At 34.9% G+C, this 22,611-nt stretch overlaps 2 protein-coding genes and 1 pseudogene across 4 annotated transcripts; 2 read left to right on the top strand and 1 right to left on the bottom strand.

Annotated features, from left to right (window-relative positions):
* Positions 1–4,743: 4,743 nt before the first annotated feature.
* Positions 4,744–9,280, top strand: LOC145617463 (sterol 14-demethylase-like). Of its 3 annotated transcripts, none has more exons than XM_081672167.1 (4): positions 4,744–4,868; positions 5,828–6,328; positions 6,736–7,739; positions 8,211–9,280. In XM_081672167.1, the coding sequence occupies exons 2-3, from the start codon at positions 5,855–5,857 to the stop codon at positions 7,732–7,734; spliced, it is 1,473 nt and encodes a 490-aa protein (XP_081528293.1). In that variant the 5' UTR covers positions 4,744–4,868; positions 5,828–5,854; the 3' UTR covers positions 7,735–7,739; positions 8,211–9,280. The 3 variants fall into 3 exon arrangements, with proteins under 3 accessions (XP_081528293.1, XP_081528292.1, XP_081528291.1); XM_081672166.1 differs by having other exon boundaries at positions 8,207–9,280; XM_081672165.1 differs by lacking the exon at positions 8,211–9,280 and having other exon boundaries at positions 6,736–7,997.
* An 875-nt stretch (positions 9,281–10,155) lies between these two features.
* Positions 10,156–10,872, top strand: LOC145618568 (PRA1 family protein F3 pseudogene; annotated as a pseudogene).
* A 5,992-nt stretch (positions 10,873–16,864) lies between these two features.
* Positions 16,865–22,476, bottom strand: LOC145616498 (15-cis-phytoene desaturase, chloroplastic/chromoplastic-like). The gene is made up of 14 exons (XM_081671230.1): positions 22,271–22,476; positions 22,030–22,162; positions 21,009–21,097; positions 20,695–20,752; positions 20,309–20,464; positions 19,658–19,806; positions 19,404–19,523; positions 19,043–19,256; positions 18,775–18,877; positions 18,645–18,692; positions 18,118–18,163; positions 17,591–17,778; positions 17,339–17,501; positions 16,865–17,220 (listed from the first exon to the last, which is right to left on the bottom strand). The coding sequence occupies exons 1-14, from the start codon at positions 22,451–22,453 to the stop codon at positions 17,161–17,163; spliced, it is 1,710 nt and encodes a 569-aa protein (XP_081527356.1). The 5' UTR covers positions 22,454–22,476; the 3' UTR covers positions 16,865–17,160.
* Positions 22,477–22,611: the final 135 nt, after the last annotated feature.

Here is a 22,611-nt window from a genome sequence, read left to right as displayed (position 1 = left end):
AAATGATCGTTTCGGACATATTGGATGGTTCCACCGACCAAATTGGACTCCCGGAGGGTATTAGGGACCATGGTAAACATCTCGACAATTTTTATTTTCGGGCGAAAAAATGGTCAAAAAATCACAAAATCGAAGGCTATAATCCACGTTTTTTGAGGAAATTTTGAGGTTTCGGAGCCCGGTAGCGAAAAGTGTTGACACCCTAAGGGATATAGCTTGGTGTCATATAATGCCGTTTGAAACCATATATGATCATATGTTATCATAAACGTACGTGATAGGCTTGAGTTTACGAAATCACAACAAGTTATGAACGGGTAAAATGATCGTTTAAGGGCATAATGAACGGTTCCACGCACTGACCCAATTTAACTCCCGGAGGACATAAGGGACCATAGTAAACATTTCGGCAATTTTTATTTCCGTGCGAAAAAGGTCAAAAAATTACAAAATTGAAGGTTATAATCCATGCTTTTTGAGGAAAATTCAAGGTTTCGGGACTCGGTGGTGAAAAGCCATGAAATCAAAAGGAATACATCTCAGGGTTATATAATGCCGTTTGAAACCATATATGATCAATATATATTGTCATAAACATCTGGGGTAGGCTTGAGTTTACGAAATCAATGCAAGTTATGAACGGGTAAAATGACCGTTTAAGGGCATGTTGGATGGTTCCACCGACCCAATTTGACTCCCGAAAGATATTAAGAACCATGGTAAACATTTCGACGATTTTTATTTCCGGGCGAAAAAAGGTCAAAAAATTACAAAATCGAAGGCGAATGAGATTATTAGTTGTAGCCAATCAAATAAGAGATTAATATTTTCTCTTAAAATTAAATAATTCAAATGTCATGTAAGTAAAAATGGCGAATGAGATTATTAGTGTTTTTCATTAGTTTTTTTCCCTCAATATTATCTTTTGATATTATGAATTTTATCTAAATTTGTAACAAATTTTAGCACATAAATAAATAAAATTTAATACATTCTAACAAACCGTGGCTTTATCGAGTAAGAATAATCAAAGTCTAATATAGCGGCTCAACTAGCTCATTGTTGACAGAGCATTAGTCAAGACTCAAGAGCACTTCCTAATAAATTTTGGGAAATTTCTAATGTCTCAACAATAATGAACCCTACCTTTATAAGAAGGAAGGAAAGAAGCCTAAGAAGGTCCCTCCTTATATTATCTCAACTATAATGTCGGCAACACCACCGGAGCCCGGTGACAACTCCGACGTATCATCACCATGGCGGGAATTCTGGGACATCCATTCACTCTCTCTTCCAGCCTCCCCCATCGACGCCACAACTCGACTAAAACTAAACTTAACTCACTTCCATGCCAACTACTTATACCTTCTCCTCCTCGCTACTGCCTTGGCTTGCATTTTGATCATCAACTTCCCACTTTATCTTATCATATTTGTCGCGATCATGTTGTTGTGCCACTTCTTCTACGATATTAAGTTGCTCTACTGTCTCAGCCCTCAATACCTTGTACTGATCATTGTTTGGCAATTGATATTATATGGTTTTGGGCACCCATGGATTTATCTAGTCTACTTTCTTGTAATTTTCGCCATGTTTAGTTTGTTTGTTTGCTTGCATGGTACACTTAGAGTTCCCGTGCATGATCAATACTCGTATTATCAAGGTTATCTTGATGCACAACTTCAATCTCAACCTCAAGTGGATGTTTAGTGTATAGTAATGATTGTATTAAATATTTTTGTAACAATTCCAAATTGGTAGTTTGTGTAATTGTGTTTGATTAAGATTATTATTTCTACTTTTTATTGGGTATAGTATAGATCATTTGGATGTCTTGCCGTGCTTTTCATTATTTCATATATACCAAGTACAAAGCTAAGCCATTTTAATTAATTGCTCTGTAGTATTCAATTCAATTAGAATGTATTCTTCAAAACAAAATATGGAACTTAGAAACGGTCATGGACTGCGGTTGACAGCAGGCTAATACAGCCAAACCACGTTAATTATGTACACGTTTGATAAAATTGTAATAAAAATATAGTGGGGTTAATAATTTATTGAAAAGTAATGAATGTGAGAGTGAAATATATAATAAAAAAAATTAATAGTGGGTTTGAGCGGGGACCATAAGAGGAGAGAGATATAATATTTTAATGTAGCTTTTTGCCAAAAAAGGAAGTGTAACATTCATTAATAAAACACGGTTGGATTTGGTAAAGTATCACTTATTAAAACACGGAGGGAGTATTACACTTGTACAGTTTTTTTTTTTTTTTATTAAAATTATTATGGTTGTGCAACATCACTTCCCTAAGTATAAGGTAAAACTTAACAAACTTCTTTTATTAACCAAAAAAAATTAAAAGTAACAAACTTTTAAGCGGAAATTTTTTTTATGAGGTAACACCAAGTGTACTTCAAGGATAATTATGGGGATTACTTTAGTATATAACATTGTCTAACCTGGTGTGCTCAAGGCTCAAAAAGCTCATTGTTGAAACTTGATATTATCTGATAATAACAAGAGAGTATCTTGATATTATCTCATTGCTATATATACATCATACATGTGCCAAAATAAGCTAAAATGCTCAAGGATATCAATTTCTGATCATGTCTATTTTATACTCCCTCCGTCCCCTTATCATTCTAGGTTTCATAATATGATTAGGGTTAATTTACGCTCCCTATAAAAAAAAGAAAGGAAAAAGAAAAAAAAAAGGTTTTATTTTCTCTCAAGAAAATGTCGCCGTCATCAACACCAAAGGCATCGCGTGACAACTCCAATGTCTCGGTAGCACCAATTTATCCATCATGGCGGGAATTTTGGGACATCCATTCATTCTCTCTTCCATATCTCCCTTGGACGCAACAAGTCGGCTGCAACAAAACTTAACTCACTTCCAAGCCAACTACTTAAACCTAATTTTGTACATCACAATCTTGTACGTATTCTTCTTCGATGTCCCGCTCACGGTTACCATAGCAGCCACTATTATGATAGCGTGCTTCTTTTTCTACAAGTTGTGCATTGCCTCGGACCGTTCTGATCTTGAGCGCCCTTACCTCGAAAATTTGCGACCTAAATGCTATTGTATTTTACTTACTGCATATGTCGTATTTAACATTACTTTATCATTATGTGATGGTGGGATTTCATGGATTTATCCGCTGTGCTTGGTTGTGACTTTCGCCGCGGTTGTTTGCTTGCACGGTATGCTTAGAGCTCCCATTTATGATCAATATCAAGGTTTACTTGATGCACAACTTCAATCTCATCCTCCTCAAGTTGATGTTTAATTGTATTGCATATTTTCCTAACAATTATGGCTCGTTATTTCTATTGTTTTTATTGAGTATAGAGAATCTAGATGTAACAACCATTGCTATGGTTTTTTAATTTTTTTTTGAAAGTTTTCTTTTAGGTAATGATTTTTCTCTTGAGTAGTTTATTTTCTTTTTATCTTTGTATGACAAAAATTGAAGACATAGGGTTTCATAATTTCTACAAGAATCCGTAGGACCACATGAGTATTTTTACTCAAACGATTATGCATCATGATGAAGTTTTTATTAGGGCGATTGTTGATTAATTTACCATGTATATGTAAGTGTCGTTTGACTATATTTTATTAATAAAATATTTTTTTGTCAAAAAAATAATGGTTTATCAACCTTCAACTCTTTTGTTATCAATGTTTTATAATTTCATATTCTCTTAAATTCTCAATCCTTCAAAAAAAAAATAATTCTACTCACTTGCCCTTTGTGCAATCTATTGATTTGCACTTTGCAACAGACATACTTTGATACTCCGTACTCTGTTTATGAATAACAAACATAACACATCAAAATTTTGAAAGACATGACTTTAGAAGGAAAATAAAACAAGTTAGATATTTGGGCTTTGGTTGAGCTAAATTTTAAGCATTACTTAGTTTTTATAGTCTAACTAGCTGATGTATAAGAGCTTTTTATGTAGAGATGTTTGGTAAAATTAGTTTATTATTTGTAGTTGTTTGTTAATTGAACATATAAAATGACAATTTAAGACATTGATAATTTTTTATTATTTGACTATGGTAAGAAATTGGAAGGGCAAGTATGTGAATTAGGGTCTGTTCTCATTGATTGAGATGAACTGAAATGAAATGTTATGAATATTTTATAAGTGAAGGAAATTAGGAGCTGCTCTTAGTAACTTTTAGGATAAAATTGTCTTTTGACATCCATTACTTAATAAGCTAATCTAAAAAGCTCTATTTTTTAGTGTTTTTTTTTTTTTTTTTTTTTTTTTTTTTTTTTTTTACAAATTAGCTTGTTTGCCTCTATAAGCTCTTTTAAAAAGCTCTTTTACCAAACAACCAAATTAGATGATCTATGTAGTCAAACCTCTAACTTGGTTAAATAAGCTCACTTTTGGTCAAAACTCTAATTACCAAACATGGCCAAACCCATCAACAATAAAATGGGTTTGTATTATGATTTTATGACTACGGTTCTCGACCTTTTATCCAAAAAGGTTGGTTTGGTTAGAGACGACGAAAGTTGACCCATCAATCCAATACAACTCAACACAATTTATTCATAGACACTTGGTGAAATAACCGATTTAATAAAGTTTTTTTTATACCTGGAGATTATAACTGCTTACGGGTCTGATCTGAACCAGATCCTAATAATCCCAATCCGTTTTCAATATGTGGATCCAATGTTTTTCTTTTTTCCTATTAATCGAAGTTTACTCTGATATTTATTGAATAATTGATTATTGATTGGATCTGACAGCTGCACCACTCTCTTTCGGTCTTTCCTACTTGAAGTGGCTTCTGAGCTTTCTCTCCTGCATTCAAGGAGCTTCTCAGGTAAGATGAATTTTCCATCTAATTAATCATCCAATATTTATTTCACAATTTAGGGTTTAATTTTACCCTTTCGTTAATTCAATTGCTAGTACTAGTATATTCTACGAAGTATTTAGATTTCTTGTTGGTTATTATTTCTGAAGTTAGTTTTATGAATTTCCCATTTTATTAATCATCCAAATGTTTACAATCAAGTCGGATTATCAAACTATAGGTTATGATTCTGAAGTTATAAAAGCATGCAATAATCGATTTTGTTGCTACATTTATGCTGTTATTACTATTAATTGACAGGAATTTTATGTGATTTTGGGACTCTAATTTAAAATTTAAGCCAAATTTTGCTGATGTATTGCAATTTTTGAGTCCAATCCATCCAAGTATATGAATAATTATTGTTTGGGAGAAGGATGCGTTGCTTTGGTTTCATCTAAGTATCTTTGATGTAGATAGAGCCACAAATGGCATTGATGTAAGCTGAGGTTCGATTATGATTAACACCCTCGACTATTTTACTAAGCTAGCGGACATCCACATTTATACTATGTAAGCAAATGGCTAAGAACTATATATACATGGTTGGCGTTTTTTTTTGGGGGGGGGGGTTGTTTTGACTTTATGTTTATACAAATTGGTTTAGTGACACACTGACACCACTCACCTCTGCAAAGGATTAGCCTTTACATGATTTTTGTAACTAAGCGTGTTGTATATGATACACTTGTCTTATTCAAGACCTATGGAAACTGCCATAGTGCCATGTTTGTATGTAGGAGAAGTAGCAGGGGTGGAGAACAGTGTATGGGATTTTGAGATATTTAGTAGAGGAGATTTAGAACGTTGCGGACTTGTGATTTTTCCTAGTCCTTTTTAACTGGAAAATTATGTTCAAGTGTTGCTTTTATACCTGAAACGAATACTTGATATTTGTTTAAATATTATTTCACTTGATTCTTCAGGTTGTAGTGGGTTGAGCTAGCACAAGCATGGAGATGGAGGTCCTGGACAATAAGTTTTATAATGTGGGGATACTCATTGTGGCAACCCTTGTTGCTGCTAAATTGATATCAGCACTCATTATGCCAAAGTCTGGAAAACGCCTTCCTCCTGTGATTAAGGCCTTCCCTCCGGTTATTGGTGGCCTTCTTCGCTTCCTTAAGGGCCCCATTATCATGCTGAGGGAGGAGTACCCAAAGCTTGGAAGTGTATTTACCTTGAATCTAGTCAATAAGAATATTACCTTCTTGATTGGTCCTGAGGTGTCTGCTCATTTCTTCAAGGCACCTGAGACTGATCTCAGTCAGCAGGAGGTCTATCGCTTTAATGTCCCTACTTTTGGACCTGGTGTTGTCTTTGATGTAGACTATTCCATCCGCCAGGAGCAGTTCCGCTTCTTCACTGAGGCTCTTCGAGCCAATAAGCTCAAGAGTTATGTTGACCATATGGTTTTGGAAGCTGAGGTCTTGCTCTCTCTGTGCTGTCTTTATCTTATTAGCTGAATGAATATTTTTTGGTGGAAGATGAGATTTTTACTTGTCCTTGGGAAGTTGCATTGTGTCGGATATAATGCAGCCTTGCACAATTCAGCTTCTTTTTGTTTTTGTGTGTGTGTGTGTGTGGTATTTGCTGCCATCCTTTAGCAAGAAATTTCATAATCCTCTCCTAATGTGTTTGCTATTGTGGACTTGTGGTATGATCATCCGTATAAAATACTAAAATCTTACCTGTTATCCAATGTAATTGGTGTATTATGAAGCTGAAAATGAGCATTCATCTAATTTGCTAGTCTTTTTTCTGACCCTAAGTCCCTAACCCTAGTATACTGCTTGTATGCAGATTATTAATTTTTGTTTGAATAAATATGCAGGAATACTTTTCCAAGTGGGGAGATTCTGGAGAGGTTGATTTGAAATACGAGCTAGAGCATCTTATTATCTTGACAGCCAGTAGATGTCTCTTGGGTCAGGAGGTCCGTGATCAGCTCTTTGACGATGTGTCTGCCCTATTTCACGATCTTGATAATGGGATGCTACCCATTAGTGTTATCTTTCCATACCTGCCCATCCCAGCTCATCGCCGCCGTGATAGAGCCCGTAAGAAGCTCGCGGAAATTTTTTCACGCATTATATGCTCCCGTAAATCCTCTGGAAAGTGTGAGAATGACATGTTGCAGTGCTTTATTGAATCAAAGTACAAAGATGGTCGGCCTACTACAGAGGAAGAAGTCACAGGCCTGTTGATTGCTGCACTATTTGCTGGCCAGCATACCAGCTCCATTACATCTACGTGGACTGGAGCATATCTTCTTCGTTATAAAGAATTCTTTTCAGCTGTGGTTGAAGAACAGAGAACTGTGATGAAGAAGCATGGAGAAAATGTAGACCATGATGTTTTATCTGAGATGGATGTCTTGCATCGCTGCATCAAGGAAGCACTTCGACTTCATCCTCCGCTGATTATGTTGTTGCGCCAATCACATAGTGATTTCACTGTGACTACACGAGATGGTAAGGAATATGACGTCCCAAAGGGTCATATTGTTGCCACCTCACCAGCATTCGCCAACCGTCTCTCACATATATACAAAGATCCAGACAGTTATAATCCTGAGCGTTTTGCCCCTGGAAGGGATGAAGATAAGTTAGCAGGGCAATTCTCATACATTTCCTTCGGAGGGGGCAGGCATGGCTGCCTTGGAGAGCCTTTTGCTTATTTGCAAATAAAGGCAATTTGGAGCCATCTATTGAGAAATTTTGAATTTGAGCTTATATCACCATTCCCTGAGATTGACTGGAATGCCATGGTGGTGGGTGTAAAGGGGAAGGTGATGGTTAGATACAAGCGAAGAAAACTTGTGGTTGACTGATTGTGGTATGTAATTGCCTATTTGGTGCAACATCCTTTTAATTTAAATGATATGTTATATGCCACCAAGGCCTTGCTTGATGTTCATGTTCTTGGTAGAGTTAGCATTTTGGTTGTACAGCTGCATCCATTTTTTTTTTTTTTTTTTTCTAAATCTCATGAATACCGAGTTGTCTTTTAGATGCAAACTCTTGTGGTTTAGCTATCTCTTGAATTTCGAAATTGACTTGTCATTACTTGATCTCTCTTTTGGGTGATTTTTAAGCTACTGTGTACAAAATACCACCTTTTCATCTGCTTCTCCATTTGAGCTTAATTTCTGGTAGTATGAATTCAAAGTCCAGAAAGTATCTGCATGTTTCTGAATACTCTTTTAATGAATTTCTTTCGTTCCAGCATCCGGTTTTCGATAAATTAGTATCTGAAACAAGGATCTTGGCATTTCATCCTCATTTTGATTTCTGAAGCTCTAGACAGGTTGAAATTCGAAGCACATCAGCAAGCCAGCAACAGCACAACCCAATAATAGTGAAGAAGCAAACAACTGCAGATCCCCACAGCATACACCTAATAAATTTATTTATTTGGGCCACAGGTAATCAACTCTTTGAATGTGTCATATCTTGATTATTGAAATGAAAGCAGCACTGACATAGTCAAAAGAGTTCAGTATATAAGTACACCAAATGGAGTACTACTTTTCATCCTCTCCAAAACCAGCCCAACACCCTTCATTGATCCTGCCACCAGAATCCAATATCTTAGTGACACCTTTGTCGCAAGCAGCCAACGATAACTCTGTTGTCTCACCAGCTAAAATAGCACCATGGCTGGAATTCTTTGACATCCACGCATTCTCCCTTCCCGTTTCTTTCCATGAAGCCACAACTCGACTAATCCAAAACATAACTCACTTCGATGTCAACTACATAAACTTGGTCTTCCCAATCTTCTATCTCTTTCTAAGCTTCTCCCCTCGCCGACTCCCTTTCAATATCTTCTTCCTCTATCTAATGATTACTTACGCATGTGTGTACCTATACGTGACCCCACGTTACCCTCTCAAACTGCATGTCTTTGGGTGCATTGTCTTCGTCTTCAACCTTTGGATCATCATTGGAGTGCTGGTTGGTATTACTGTTCTAGCCTTCGGCATTGGGCATGCCTGGATTAATCTACTGCTTTCTGTTGTAATCTCCATTGTCATTGTTTGCTTGCACGCCTTTCTTAGAGCTCCTACTTATGATGGCTTGCTTGATGCTCTACCTCAACTTGGGCCAGATTTCAGTGATGTCTGAAATTTTGGGTTTCTTCTTTAATAAGAAGGGTGTGAACGATATATTTAAAAAAAAGGATTGTATTGAGTAATTTTTAAGGTGTAATTTGCAAAAGATTAAGCAAATGAAATCTTTCAGGATATTGGGCTTTGTTTAATTATTATTTTATTCCTTCAGAAATAGTTGCAACTCTTGCAAGTTTGTGACTTGTGAGTTGTGAACTTGTGATGTTTCCAATTTGACGCTTGTTGTTGTTACTTACACTTTCATTAGTTAAAAAATGTGTTGCAACGTTTCTATTTTTGAGCTTTTTAATTCATGACTTCAAGTCTTCAACCACTATCGTTCAAAATTAGAGGTGTAAATTCGGGTGTTTGGGTCGGATTTAATTTAAAACTTGAATAATGCTAATTTAGTATACTAATCCAGTAGTTGTTGCTCTTGTTAGTATTAGTATGCTAAGTTCAACCTCTAATATACGAGTCCCAAGAATTTTGATCCATAGACCTCAGAGATACAAGGTAGGGAGCGATATCACTATTTCATCACCTCAACCTTACATGGTATCTCAACTCAGGTTATACAACTAGATCTTTATTTTATGCAATTGTATATACAACTAGACCCTTAAGCACCCCCACCAAGGTCACCATAGCTTCCGCCCCCACAAGCGCTGTTTACCCTCCTCTTCTCCTAACTCCAACCATCCACCCTCTCACTTAATATGATCAAGATCGCAGCTCCTTTAATTCTCGATCAGGCAAATGAAAACATAACAAACGATACTTTTTAAGTTTTTACCCGACCATAAAAAAGACATCTTCTATTATCGAGACAGTGTAAACCAATAATTACTCGTCATTAATGACACTAATCAATACTCGTTGGTATTTATAATCTTTTATTAAAAATACCAAGAATTAAATCTCATATTAGTACCAAATTTTATCAAAATAAAATTCACAAAGTCTTATATGTGGCACGGGTTACTTCGTTAGTGTAATAGGGGTTATTTCGTAATGTAAGACGGACTGTATTAAAAGTTAGTCCTTATTGTGGTTGACATCAGACTTTTTCTTTCTTTTGTTCCTTTTTTTTTTTTTTTTTTTTTTTTTTTTTTTGTAAACAAAATATAACTCAACCGGTCCACGATCCAATTTCTTCTGAACCCTGTCTAATCCCCCACATCCTCCCCAAACAATGTCCTCCCAACCTTCCGGCGACTACGCCGCCGCAGCAACCACCCAACCCTGGCCATCCTTCTTCGACATCCACTCTCTCTCCCTCCCAGTCTCCCTCTCCGACGCCACAACTCGCCTCAACTCAAACATCTCCCACTTCAAACTCAACTACCTCAACATCTTCCTCATCGTCCTCTTCCTCACTCTCGCTCTTCGCCCTCTCTCTCTCCTCCTCGTCTTCCTCTCCGCCGTCGCCTGGTACTACTTCTTCTTCTCCTCCTCCCGCACTTCGCCGCTCGAAATTCTAGGGTTCGTCGTTGACGATCGTGTCATTGTTGGTGTGCTTTCTGTGATTACGATCATCGCTTTTGTTGTTGCGAATGCTTGGATGAATTTGGTTGTTTCGATTGTCATTTCCGGGGTTCTTGTTTGTTTGCACGGTGTTCTTAGGGCTCCTGTTGGTGATTTTGATCCTTATGGTGGTCTTCTTGATGCCCAATCTGGTGGTTATAGTGAGTTTTAATTCGTTTAGGGTTTTCTAATTTTGTGGTTTAATTTTAGTTTGTGATTGTTGTTGATTTGTGAGTTTGATTGAAACTGGAAATTGAATCACATGAATTTTGTTTGTAATTGATCAGAAATTGTAGTTGATTGCAATGAAATTGATCGCGTTGTTGCTAATTTATTGCTAATTTGGATATATTTTTTTGTAATTTTGCTGTCGAATTGGTTTGATTGTTAGAAATTGTAATTGTAATTGAAATTGCTTTTCTTTGAATTGATCTTTACGACAATAATCAAATTGATTCAGCAAAGAAAATATACAATGTTTTTGGTCAATGGAAATGCATTTGAGTTTAAATTTGGCTCAAATTGCAATTTGTCTGAACTAAAACCTGTCTTAATTGGGGCACATTTGCTGATCAACACTTGAAACTAATTACCACAATACTACTCGATTCTATATTACTCGAAAATGTTGGTGTAGCAACCAAGCTTTGCAAATAATGATACAACTAATTAGGTTATGGCCTTGAATCTGTTTGTATCGCCTAGTGGCAACAGGCGACAATCATCATTACAGGCAAGAATCAAATGGTGCACTCAGGTACATGAAATTATTCGCGATTGGTGTGTGCTTACTCTTGGTTGCCATTTAGTCTTATATGCAATTGTTGCCATTTAGTCTTATATGCAATGTGCATGCATCTGCTCTCACCTTATTGAACAAATTAAGGTTTTAGCTTTAATGACAATATTGGTCTGTTTATGCAACTTGTATTGTGTGTAGTGTGTATTAGGAAAACCTGTAACATTTCCAGAAATTAACGTGAGAGCAACAAACAATATCGTTAAAGGAACAAATATTCTTGACATGAAATATAACTTTATTATAAATTCTATAATTCTATTATTCTTTGCGATGGAATGTTGAAGTACTACAAGTACATACAACATTCTCGCTTATTTTAATTTCTTCATACTTCGTATATCATAAGGTATCAGAAACATGGAACCAAACTTTGATCAAAATACATATTATATTTATAATTAGTCCCCAGGACAAAACTCTTTCAAGTTACATTCAACCAAGTGTGAGTATAGATATCCCCTTTTCAGCCACCTCAAATCCGATTCCCCCAGCAACGTCGAGGTTATGTTTGGAAGCCTCATCAGCATTCTGTATGCTGGTTCGCCAAAAAAAGCAGTAGTGCACCCATAAATTCTCTGAAACAACAACATCCAAAACAAAAAAGTAAAAAACCCAATAATATATTTGCCAATTGGGTCAAAAATTTTGGATGTTGTAAGAGATGGTGATAAAAAGAAGCTGCACTACTGCTTGACCAATCAAGCTCGACCCGCCAGGAGAAAATCGGAGGAGATCGCTGAAAAAAGGGAGAGAAAAGAAACCACTAGCCAGCCAGCCACCCCAGCCGTATCCTAGAAAAAGGTGTAGTTACGTATTCGAATATTTAGCTAGTACTGATATGCACCGGATTACATCAAAACACAAAACCTCGGATTAAGGATCTCTATTCATCACCCTGAATATACCAGCATAGAAGCATTGTAGCACATCTTCTTAGGATATAGATTCGAGCACGCTGTTCTTTAACCAAAGAAGCACACTTCCTTGATATTCCACTTCCCTTTCTCTTTGAAGAAACATATGAAACACTCTTGAATTGTTGGATTTCAGCCATGACTTGATGATTTTTTTTTTTTTTTTTTTTTTCAAGTGATTAGGAAAAGAATGTGAAGGGAAAAAATGAAAAAGAAGAAACTTCACTGTGTAAAGAGGAAGAATGAATACTTCACTGACTACGAAAAAATGATAGACAATGTGGTGTATATATATTACATGCCAATGAGTTGACAATAAATATATTAGGGGATAATCTAAGAGGAGGTGAACATGACTAGTATAGAAAATAGTGGGATATGTGTGAAAAAATAAAACGACGTAGTTTTTAAGATGGGGAGGTGAACGTGGACATGAACTTAAAATACAATTTACTACTAAGAAATTTGTGAGTAAAACGACGTAGTTTCCTAGAAGAGGTTAATAATTATAATTTTAAAGGGAAAATTGTAATAGAAAGATTAGAAAGTTGGCAAAGGAGGCATTAGAAAAAGGAAGGATGTTTATACAAAACAAAGCAAAGGTAGAGTTGTAAGGGAACAATTACCCGGCAATGAGATGATAATTTAGAGGGCTTAGGCCTTGTTTGGTTGGATTTGCACAAAATTTTATAAGGTCCCACCTCCCAACACACGTCATAGACACCATGGTTATAGCTAAATTATACAAAAATAATTGAATTACACGCCCAAACAAACAATGGGCTGTGTTAATTATTTATGGTTTAGACATTAATTAGATGGAAGATAGGCAATTAAGGGTATATTATATGTTAAGCTACGTACTTTTAGTTGATAGGATTTGAAGAATCATATCCGGTTTATATGGAACCTACCTCATCTCGTAATGGAATCAATTCAAGGTTTTATGTTTTTAGTGAGCGAATTAGTCTTAGAGCGTATTGAATTCTAATTCTTAGAGTGAAGTTTAAATTGGTTAAGTCACCAGATGATTTTTATAGGAAGGAAGATGACAAATAAGAATTAGACAATAGTATCAAATACAAAACCTAACACTTTAAATCAATCTTTTTGCCAATTCAAGTAATAATCACCTTCTTTTTTTCCCATCTTATAATTGGTCTATTTTATGTGTTTGATATTATTGGTTCCGTGCGACAAGAGTGACAAAGACTAGTCTAAAAATTTTGTGACAAGAATTTATGATGCATAGAAATGGATATGCATGGAATTAAATAGATGCTTCGATTAGGATGATCAATCATAGAATTAGAAAGGTACTAAACTCTAATGAAGCTTCACAATTATATGGAGCCTACATGTTTTCTATTTTTCAATTGATAACCAAATTAAGCTTTTATTTGATGTGGAATTCATAGAGGTGTGATGGAAGTCTTGCCACATTGCATATGCATGTTAACAAATTAAGCATCTAGGAGAGGCTATAATTTTTCCAATTTATATGGAACTTGTTTCATCAAGGGAGTTTTTATTTTTTTTTATTTTTTTTTAAAAATAAAAAAAAATTATGCACCAAACACCAAGCCACCAGATTAAATATCAATATTATAATGATAAATACATTTCACACATTCAAATTTGATGTGACGAGAGAGTTGTATTTGCAATTTTGTAGCCAACATTGATAGTTGAAGGATATTTTAACCAAATAAAATAGTTGAGATGCTTTCTTAACAGCGGGCTTTTATATATACTTCTTCATAAATATCTTCCCTAATCCGAAACCAAGCAACTTAAAAGAGTTATTTTATGTATGCAATCAAAATTAGCAAGAATTTGGATTCCGATTCAATCTCTTTTTGTATTATAATTCTCATATATATTGATCTTAATATGTAAATAGTTAATTAATACATCCTTATGCTTAAAACAAACAAGATTTGTAGCATATCTCATGTACCACCAAATCTTTATATGTTCAAAACGATGACTTAATTTAGTTTCAAATATGTGGTTGGAAAATGGCCTACCTCATATTGATCATTAATAGTTTAGCTTGAGTAAGCAGCACATGATTAAAAACCAACTAAAAACAAAAACAAATTAAATCACAATTATTGCAATAGATTTTGGAGATAACTAACTAATTATTGTTAATGCTAAATACAAAAAGCTGTTTATTAAATTATTGATGATACTTGCCAATTGCCATTATCTGGTTGAAAGATTTGGTGTACAAGTATTCCTAATCACTTGCAAATTGCAATTTTAGGATTTTCCACATGATATGTTGTTGGTTGGTCTCTAATTGGAGCAACCTAAAGTCTTCTTAGGTTTGTTGCTCGATTTTCTAATTATAAGACAACGTTGTTTATATCTTCATGATATTCTTTAGTATTGGTAACTAATGTTGACATAGTTTATTAATTCAAGTTGAACTACAGCAAATGTTGTTCATATATTATTATATACTTTTAATATGGAAATTAGTAAATAGAAAAGAATTCAACTCTTGAAAGTTATTGATCTCTAACTTATGGCTTAGGACTATTCTAGTTTATTACTCCATTAAAAACATATTTTTACTTGGGAAAGACCAATTTTCATTATAAACAAAAGTTTAGTATATTATAATCAATGTGTGTTTTTGTTAAGCTCGACTACTGAACTTTTATTTGTCCGGGTTTATCTGAACTCGTACTATATTATGTTTGAAATAAGTTAATTTGTTTGAAATAAGTTAAAATACGTAGAGAACGAAATAGACCATAAGTTTGATCTTGGTCAAATATTGATATGATCTACATAACATGGCATAAAGGTTAAGAGGTTATTTAAAATTAATATTTACAACTTACATTGGGTGTGAAAGTGAGATTGATTTGCATATCTAATAAGTAAAATTAATTACTAGTCCATTTGACTGATTTACTGTCCCAAATTAAAGATGCAATCTAATTTGGTTACTAATGCTAAAACTAATATCAGTTGCTGATTCGTTAATGATTTGATCACGTTACTGCCTTCAAATCAGTTAACAAAGTCTAATGAACTATGCAAAGTTGTATATACAAGTATATAACACGAACAAATTTATATTTTGTTTGTTGGTGTATAAATGTGCTTTTCCAATGAAGATAATATGCTTCATGATTTCTGGTAACTGTCTACTGGTGTGGTTGCACACTGATCTTGTAATGATCTCGTTTGGCATCCACCCTTATCGCGATTCATGGATGATTTTGTTTACAAACGATTTGGTAAAACTCGAGTCATGCCTAGTTCTGTTAGATAGAATATGAAAGAATTTAAGCCAAAGTTTGGATGTTTGTTAGTTAAGGTATACAGCTTTATTTAAATGGTTCATTAGAAAAGAGTTCATGAGTTTAGGCGAGGGTTGTGACTTTAGTTGAAGAAACCACGATTTCAAAAAGCCGATTTAGATTTTGTCTAAAAGATAAATTAATTTAGATAAATCATGTAATAAAAATTGCGTACATATATTAGGTTGTCCATTATACACCCGGGTATACCATGCACATGATTCAATCTGCACGATCATGTTTTAATTTATGGTATAGCTAGCGCGCATGCATGGCTTTAGCATTAAGGAAAAACACAATCTTCTTCGTTTTATGCTCTTGATACCAAAATCCCAAGATTCAATGAATTATACATGTTTGAGATTGAGGATGATACAATGCTATAGTATAAGGGAGATGTTTTGCCTCAACAATGGCGGTACGTTGAGATTGCTAACATAAGTCTACCCTTTTCCTTTTCATAAAAGTAATATCGTTTTCCAAGTTACAGCACCAAGAAATGCCAATCTTATGTAATATAAAAACCATAATGTAGCTAAAATTGATAGATTTTGTTGAGATTGCAAGATTGGGACCGAAAATCTCTAGATCAACATTCTTATAATTGTGAAATGAGTTAAGTTTCCAACTTTCTTGGATTTTGTGATTGGTCTCTATGCAATGTAAGTCAATGTTTTGTTGTACGGTTAAAGAGTCAAATTAAAGTTAACAGCTTGTTATTGTTAGTGACAATCAAAGTGTTAAAGATGTACTATGTGGTAAACTGGTATTTGTTGGGCGAGTATGCAAACATGTGACTTAGGTTATGTTCGATTTGTGTTATTTTAGAGCAGTTCATATTCCAGTGATAAGTCATGTTTCTTTTCTGAAGGAGTTTTGTTTATCAATCTCTTTATAAATTTGTTATTTCGTAGTTTAAGTCTAGTTTTGTTATAGTAGTTTCATAATTTAATATGACGACTTATCTTACAAATCCCCACATAGCCGCATAGCTATGTTTTTCACAAGTCACAATAAAAAAAAAAAAAAAAAAAAAAAAGGTTATGTAAATAGTGCCCGAAGTTATAACACTTTAAACCGTATGAAAGAACCTATGTGAATAATGCCCAAAGTCAGAGCACGTCAAATAATATGAAGCGATTTAAACTAAGGAAGTATGAAGTATATAATTTAGGGTTTTCCTTTAGTATGATGGAAGGTCATGGACCACAATCTATGTTTGACACGTGTAGGGGTAAAGTGGGCATATTGCTAATCAAATTACAAACATCAGGAAAGTGACATTTTTCAGAATTTCTTCCCATTCCACAAAAAATTTCCATGATGTTGAGTATCTACTTACAATTTATCAAGTCACATATGAAGCATGTACATGTTTTCTCTAGAATTGAGCTATACAAATATCTAGCAGAATACTTAAGAACTTTTCTCATGTGATATCTCAAACAAGAACTTGAAGTGGCACCAACACAAAGTGTAGAAATTTGTTTGAGTTGTTGAATATCGATATGAATAATCAGGTCACCAATCCAAATCTTCAATGATGTTATAAATGGCGAATGTCAAAAGTATTTCAGAATTATACATTGCCCGCCCCTGCCAATTCTCTTTGTGCTCGAGCAACAAGCAACTCATAATCCTGCATACGATGACAAATAAGGAATATTTATCACCAAAATGAAAAGAATATGCATTTCTGAAAACTTAATCCAGTACATAATCACTGTGACTACGGTGTTCTAGGAAAGCCTTATTACCTGCACAATAGCCTGTGCACAAAACTTCCCAGATAAAACAGCTCCTTCCATTGAAGCCAAATATTTTTGTTTCGTGAAATCACCAGATAAATAGAAACCCTCTATAGGTGATCTTTGCAGCGGCCGACAAGGTTCACAATTTGGAACTGTCTTATAAACAGACCTGTAAACATGACAGCAGTTATGATAATCCAGTCAGGAATCTCAGGATTAAGGAACAATCATCAAATCTTAAAGTTAGTAATCACTCACCTTGGAGTCTTGACGACATGATATTTGAGGATCTTAGCCTTGCTCCCATCAGCTGCAATTTCGTCAGGGAAAAGTTTGGCAAGTTCTATCATTGTTGCCTCAATAATATCAGTGTCACTGCGAGAAATCCATTCCTCTGCTGGTGCAAATACCAATTCCAACATAGATTTATTTGGATCATAATATTCCTGTATACACCAGAAAGCATAGATGAACATTGTGGGGCATGAAAAGAAAAGGACAGATAATAAAAATAAGGGATAACTTTTCAGCTCATACAATCAGAGAAGTTTATGGAGTATTTACCATTGAAAGCAGATGTTCCATAATAACAGTAAAAACACTCCCGGGTCAAAAATTATAAATAAAACAAACAAAAGGATATCCATATATAATGATCAAAGCAGAATTGATGAAGACGTTACAATTCACGATAATAAGAGGCAAGATTTTTTTTTTTTTTTTTTTTTTTAAAAAAAAAAATGGAGACAAAACAGGAAAAAAAACATAGGCAGTGTAATGCTCACCTTGCATGTCAATGACATATCAGCATAGACACTCAAAATATTACTCCTGCAATGGCAAAGATCAAAAGTTAGGAGAAAACTCTACACACGAGTGCAGAACAAAAATCAAGTAAACAGTAAGGATCTTTAATTCTCTACACTTCCAGTAATAAGCTACTTCGTATAACTTATGCAACAATAAAATTATTTAAACACAAACAATTGCTAACAAAAGAAACACCAGTCATCCACACCAAAAAAAAAAAAGAATAATAATAAAAAAAGGTCTTTCCCAAAACCTGAATCAAATACACTGCAGACAGGGATCAACAGGCCTTATTTCCAAACAGCCTTATTTCCGAACAAATAGAGAAAAATCAGTCCATAGATGGTCTAGTGACTCCTTTCCCCGATTTCATGTTGGTGGATTAAAGGGTAATAAAAAAGACTGGAAACAAGGCAAGCATTACAAGTGAAGGGGAAGGAATAAATGAGAATATTTTCATGCTCTGACAAGAATATGGTTTTGACAGTGAATCAGGTAAAACCTGCTAAATAGTAGATGGTCGTATGTATTCTTCAATTTTCTGTCAAACCTGCAAGCAACAATAAATTAATGTCAGTCTCCATAGTAGAAGAGTTCATATACCCTACCATATAGAAGAAGTTTTAACTAACCATATGTGCACATTAATGACTGGAACTCCTACTAGTTTATCCAACTTTTTGAAGTATGCAATTTCTTTCCACTCATCAGGTAGCAGCAGCTTCAGGATATCGACTGACAAAGAAATTAAAAAAGGTATATCAGAGATCATCATAACTGCGATAGTTAGTTTCATCAAAAGTTTGTCTTAGATAAGGAACTTGCAATTCTGTTGCCCTGAAGCTTGCTCAGAACCTGATTAAAATTAATGCTAGTATTTGATGAAGATGAGAAACACACCTGGAGCAGCAGAGACATAAGCATCTCCTCTAACCTCTTTTCCATTAGTTAGCAGAAAACTATCTACAGTTCCATCCTGAGCTAACTTTATCTTCTGAAGACGAGAATTGAGTCGCACTTCACCACCAAGTGACTCTATATGCTCAACAATAGGCATGCACAGCCTTTCTGGAGGATTGCCATCCAAGAAAGCCATTTTGGAACCATGCTTCTCCTATTGATGTCAAATTATTTTCCATATCAGTGTACAGGATTCTTTTATGTCACATTTTCTTCCTAAAATTCCTTAAAATTTGTATAAAGCAGTTTATGCAAACAAGAGATCTGAAAATCTAAAGTGGACAATGAATTGTACACATACCTGCAAAAATCGGTTCAGAGCAATCAAGATGCACTGCATCGAAAGTTCATCAGGATTTATGAAGTTCAATGCCTTTGACATGGCAATAAAAACTTCATCAGTTACACGATCAGGTACACCCTACAAAAATTTTCAAAAGATTTTCAACACTTGAAGCCCTCAGCAAATTCAAAATTTAGAACTAGACATACAATAATCAACAGAACAAAATGTAATTATCAATGGGGCAGTTTTAAATGATTGAATTTTCCTACTTGCTTCCTCATCCACTCTTGGACACTCAAACCATCTTGTGCCTCAACATACGATTGTCCACCAACCATTGCAGGCAAGAGACCAATAGCAAACTTGATTTTCTCAGGCCAGGTAAGCATTTCATTATTCCTTAAGATTGCCCATATGCCTGCGAAACACATTAGATAGTATCAAAACAAATTAACCTCACTCATGAAGAGTGGTTCACTAAAACGACTTAGATTTTTGAAGAAATGGCTACAGCAAACCAAGACAATTGGTAACAGACTAACAGGGGCTTTCATACCCCTGAATAGAGATAGCGTTGTTAAGAATAAAATTTTCATGAATCTTCCAGAATATACATGAATGATGGTTTTTGATACAGTTACCCGTTTTATATGTATAAGCATAAGGAGTTTTTGTTTCACTTTTACAAACATTACTAGCCTTTTTTTTTTTTGATGGGAAAATATTATTAGCCTTAAAGATTACAACACTAATACTATCGATCTTAAGGTTTGGTTGGTCTAGATACTATAGAGCCTATTGAACACAACTCTAACCACATGAAAATTCTTGGTAGGTGCCCAGTGAAAGGCATTAGTTTTGTCTTGATTTGGGTCATGTAGATTGAGAATTGGCTTGGGAATTATGATCAGCATACTTACCATTCAATGGCGCAGGCAGGACTTCTTCAAAATCAAAGCGGCTAAATTCACCAGGCTTGCTAGGCATTGCAAAAATCATTGAGTGCTCCTTCCATTGTAATCGGTCATTAATACCAAGCTCTCCAAACAGATTCTGTACATTTGGATATGCCCCAACTTCAAGAAAATATGAAAATCTTCAGCATATCGATTTGACAGTTTAATAGTAGAAATTTGTGCCAATAAGACCAGATTAACACAGTCAATATATTCCAAAGTTTAGACACACAACTGTGTTATCAGACAGAAAGAAAAAGGTCATAAAATATTTTTCATTACATTTTTCCATTATGCGGGTGGTAGGGGCGTATAAGGTAACCCTGATTGTAAAAGTAGAATACACTTACAGAATATATGTAGCCCTGTCTCATACCAGTCCCCATCCTTGTCTTTCCAAGCTGCTATCTGTCATGCAACATACGATTTATAAGCACCACAAGTCCACAAGATTTACTACCAAAAACTGCGCATAACAGAAGTTCAATTCAGTACATGTTCTCAAGTCCATCCTGTATTCTCAACATTTCAAATCAATGTCAGCTATATAAAACTATACAGCCAAATCAGAAAAGATGTTCCATCTGCTTAATGGACATGAATCGGGAAGCACCATTAATATATTTTTGAAGCTGTAAAAGTACAAGCACAGAATATAACTCACTTTCCCACCCAAAACATCTCGTGCTTCCAGCAATATGGGTTTGTGACCTGCATCTGCTAAATACTTTGCTGTGGATAGACCAGCCAAACCTGTATTCCAACGAAGTATGAGAATTCAATCTGCAAATCAGTATCTCAATGACAACAGATGATTAAATCAATAATCCATAAATATATTTACTTTGTCCCTCTCCTCTCTGCCAATCCCTCCCAAGCTGCTATTTCTCTCAATAAAAATAGAGTTCTTGCAACAAAGTGCCCCAAAACTCAGAAGAATAATGTACAGAAATCATCTATAGTTTCCACCAATGAAAAAAAAAACTCCTCTTCCCAGATTTGAAGTATTTGTGTCATACTATGAAAAAAGACGAATTAGTATCACCAAGACATCCCCCTTTACATTACACACTGAAGCAAGCAATGCAAGGAAAATTTCTCCTAGAAAACTTTGCATGATTGAACCACTTCTACAAGCTTGTGAGATGAACTATTTTACTCATTTGCCTCGTGGTAGAAATTGACAACGTAATTTCTTTTAAGAGATGTGTATGAAGCTTACTGCAAAACCTTAGGACTAAAGTTCATGTAGCTATATTTGGGTAGGATTATTAACTTCATTGTGTACACAGATGGTTAGATCAGTTGACGGAGATAAAAGGTGTAAAGGGAGCATCATTATATATGATCAAACGGATAATCCATGACAGATCAACCGTTCCTGATTAAGTAACTTAGCATATAGAATCTGGAAAGACCAGTATACAATTAAGCCCATTTATCAAAATTCCACCTAAAAGGTCTCATTTAACCATAACCCATACATTGCTCATAATCAAAACTCTACCTCAAAACCTCTATCTTATACACTCAACATTTGATAAACAAGTTCCACAGTCCATCAAATCAAAAACCTGATTTCCTTCTAACAAACAAAGGAAAACAATAACCAATTTGCAAAGCAACATGCAATTGTACAAGATTATTATAATGAACAAAACAAGTAGAGGGATCATTTGGCTCACCGGCACCAGCAATTACAACTTCTAATGGCTTCTTAGGACGGGGTGAATTCCGAAAAGTTGAAGACAAGTAAGCAGCTTCCAAGAAATTGACTGTATTATCAAGTTCTGGCCTTGGATAATCTACACAAACAACCTGCATCAACCAAAATTAACATCAATTACTCAAAAAACTAAACTATTCTGTCAAATCCCACAAAAATCAACCTTCAACAAAGAAAAACAAAGAAGAATGCATGTAAACCTTTAATGGGGAGTACCCAATTCTTTGCTTTTTGCCAAATTCTTTGCTAAAACTGTAATTTCTTACAGAATTACCCAGAAATTCACTACACCCAGATGAAACTAAAGTGGGGTTGCTCAAATTTCCCAAAAGAACATATTTTGATGTGGATTGTGTAGCAAAACTATATCCAAGATGACTCATTTTCTACCTCACTTTTTTTTTCAATCAAATTAGTTTTATTTATGGATTTTGGAGTAAAGGGTATATGAAAATTGAGAAGCAAAGAAAGGCAACCAAGATTTAGGAAGGTATTAGTGGGTTTAGTTGTTTATGATGTTGGCCATTTTTGTGGGGTGTGA

This window comes from Chenopodium album, chromosome 26 (genome assembly GCF_948465745.1).
Source record: "Chenopodium album chromosome 26, dcCheAlbu1.1, whole genome shotgun sequence".
Lineage (NCBI taxonomy): Eukaryota > Viridiplantae > Streptophyta > Magnoliopsida > Caryophyllales > Amaranthaceae > Chenopodium > Chenopodium album.
The sequence above is the reverse complement of the archived record's forward strand: the minus strand, read 5'-3'. Positions and strand labels throughout refer to the sequence as shown.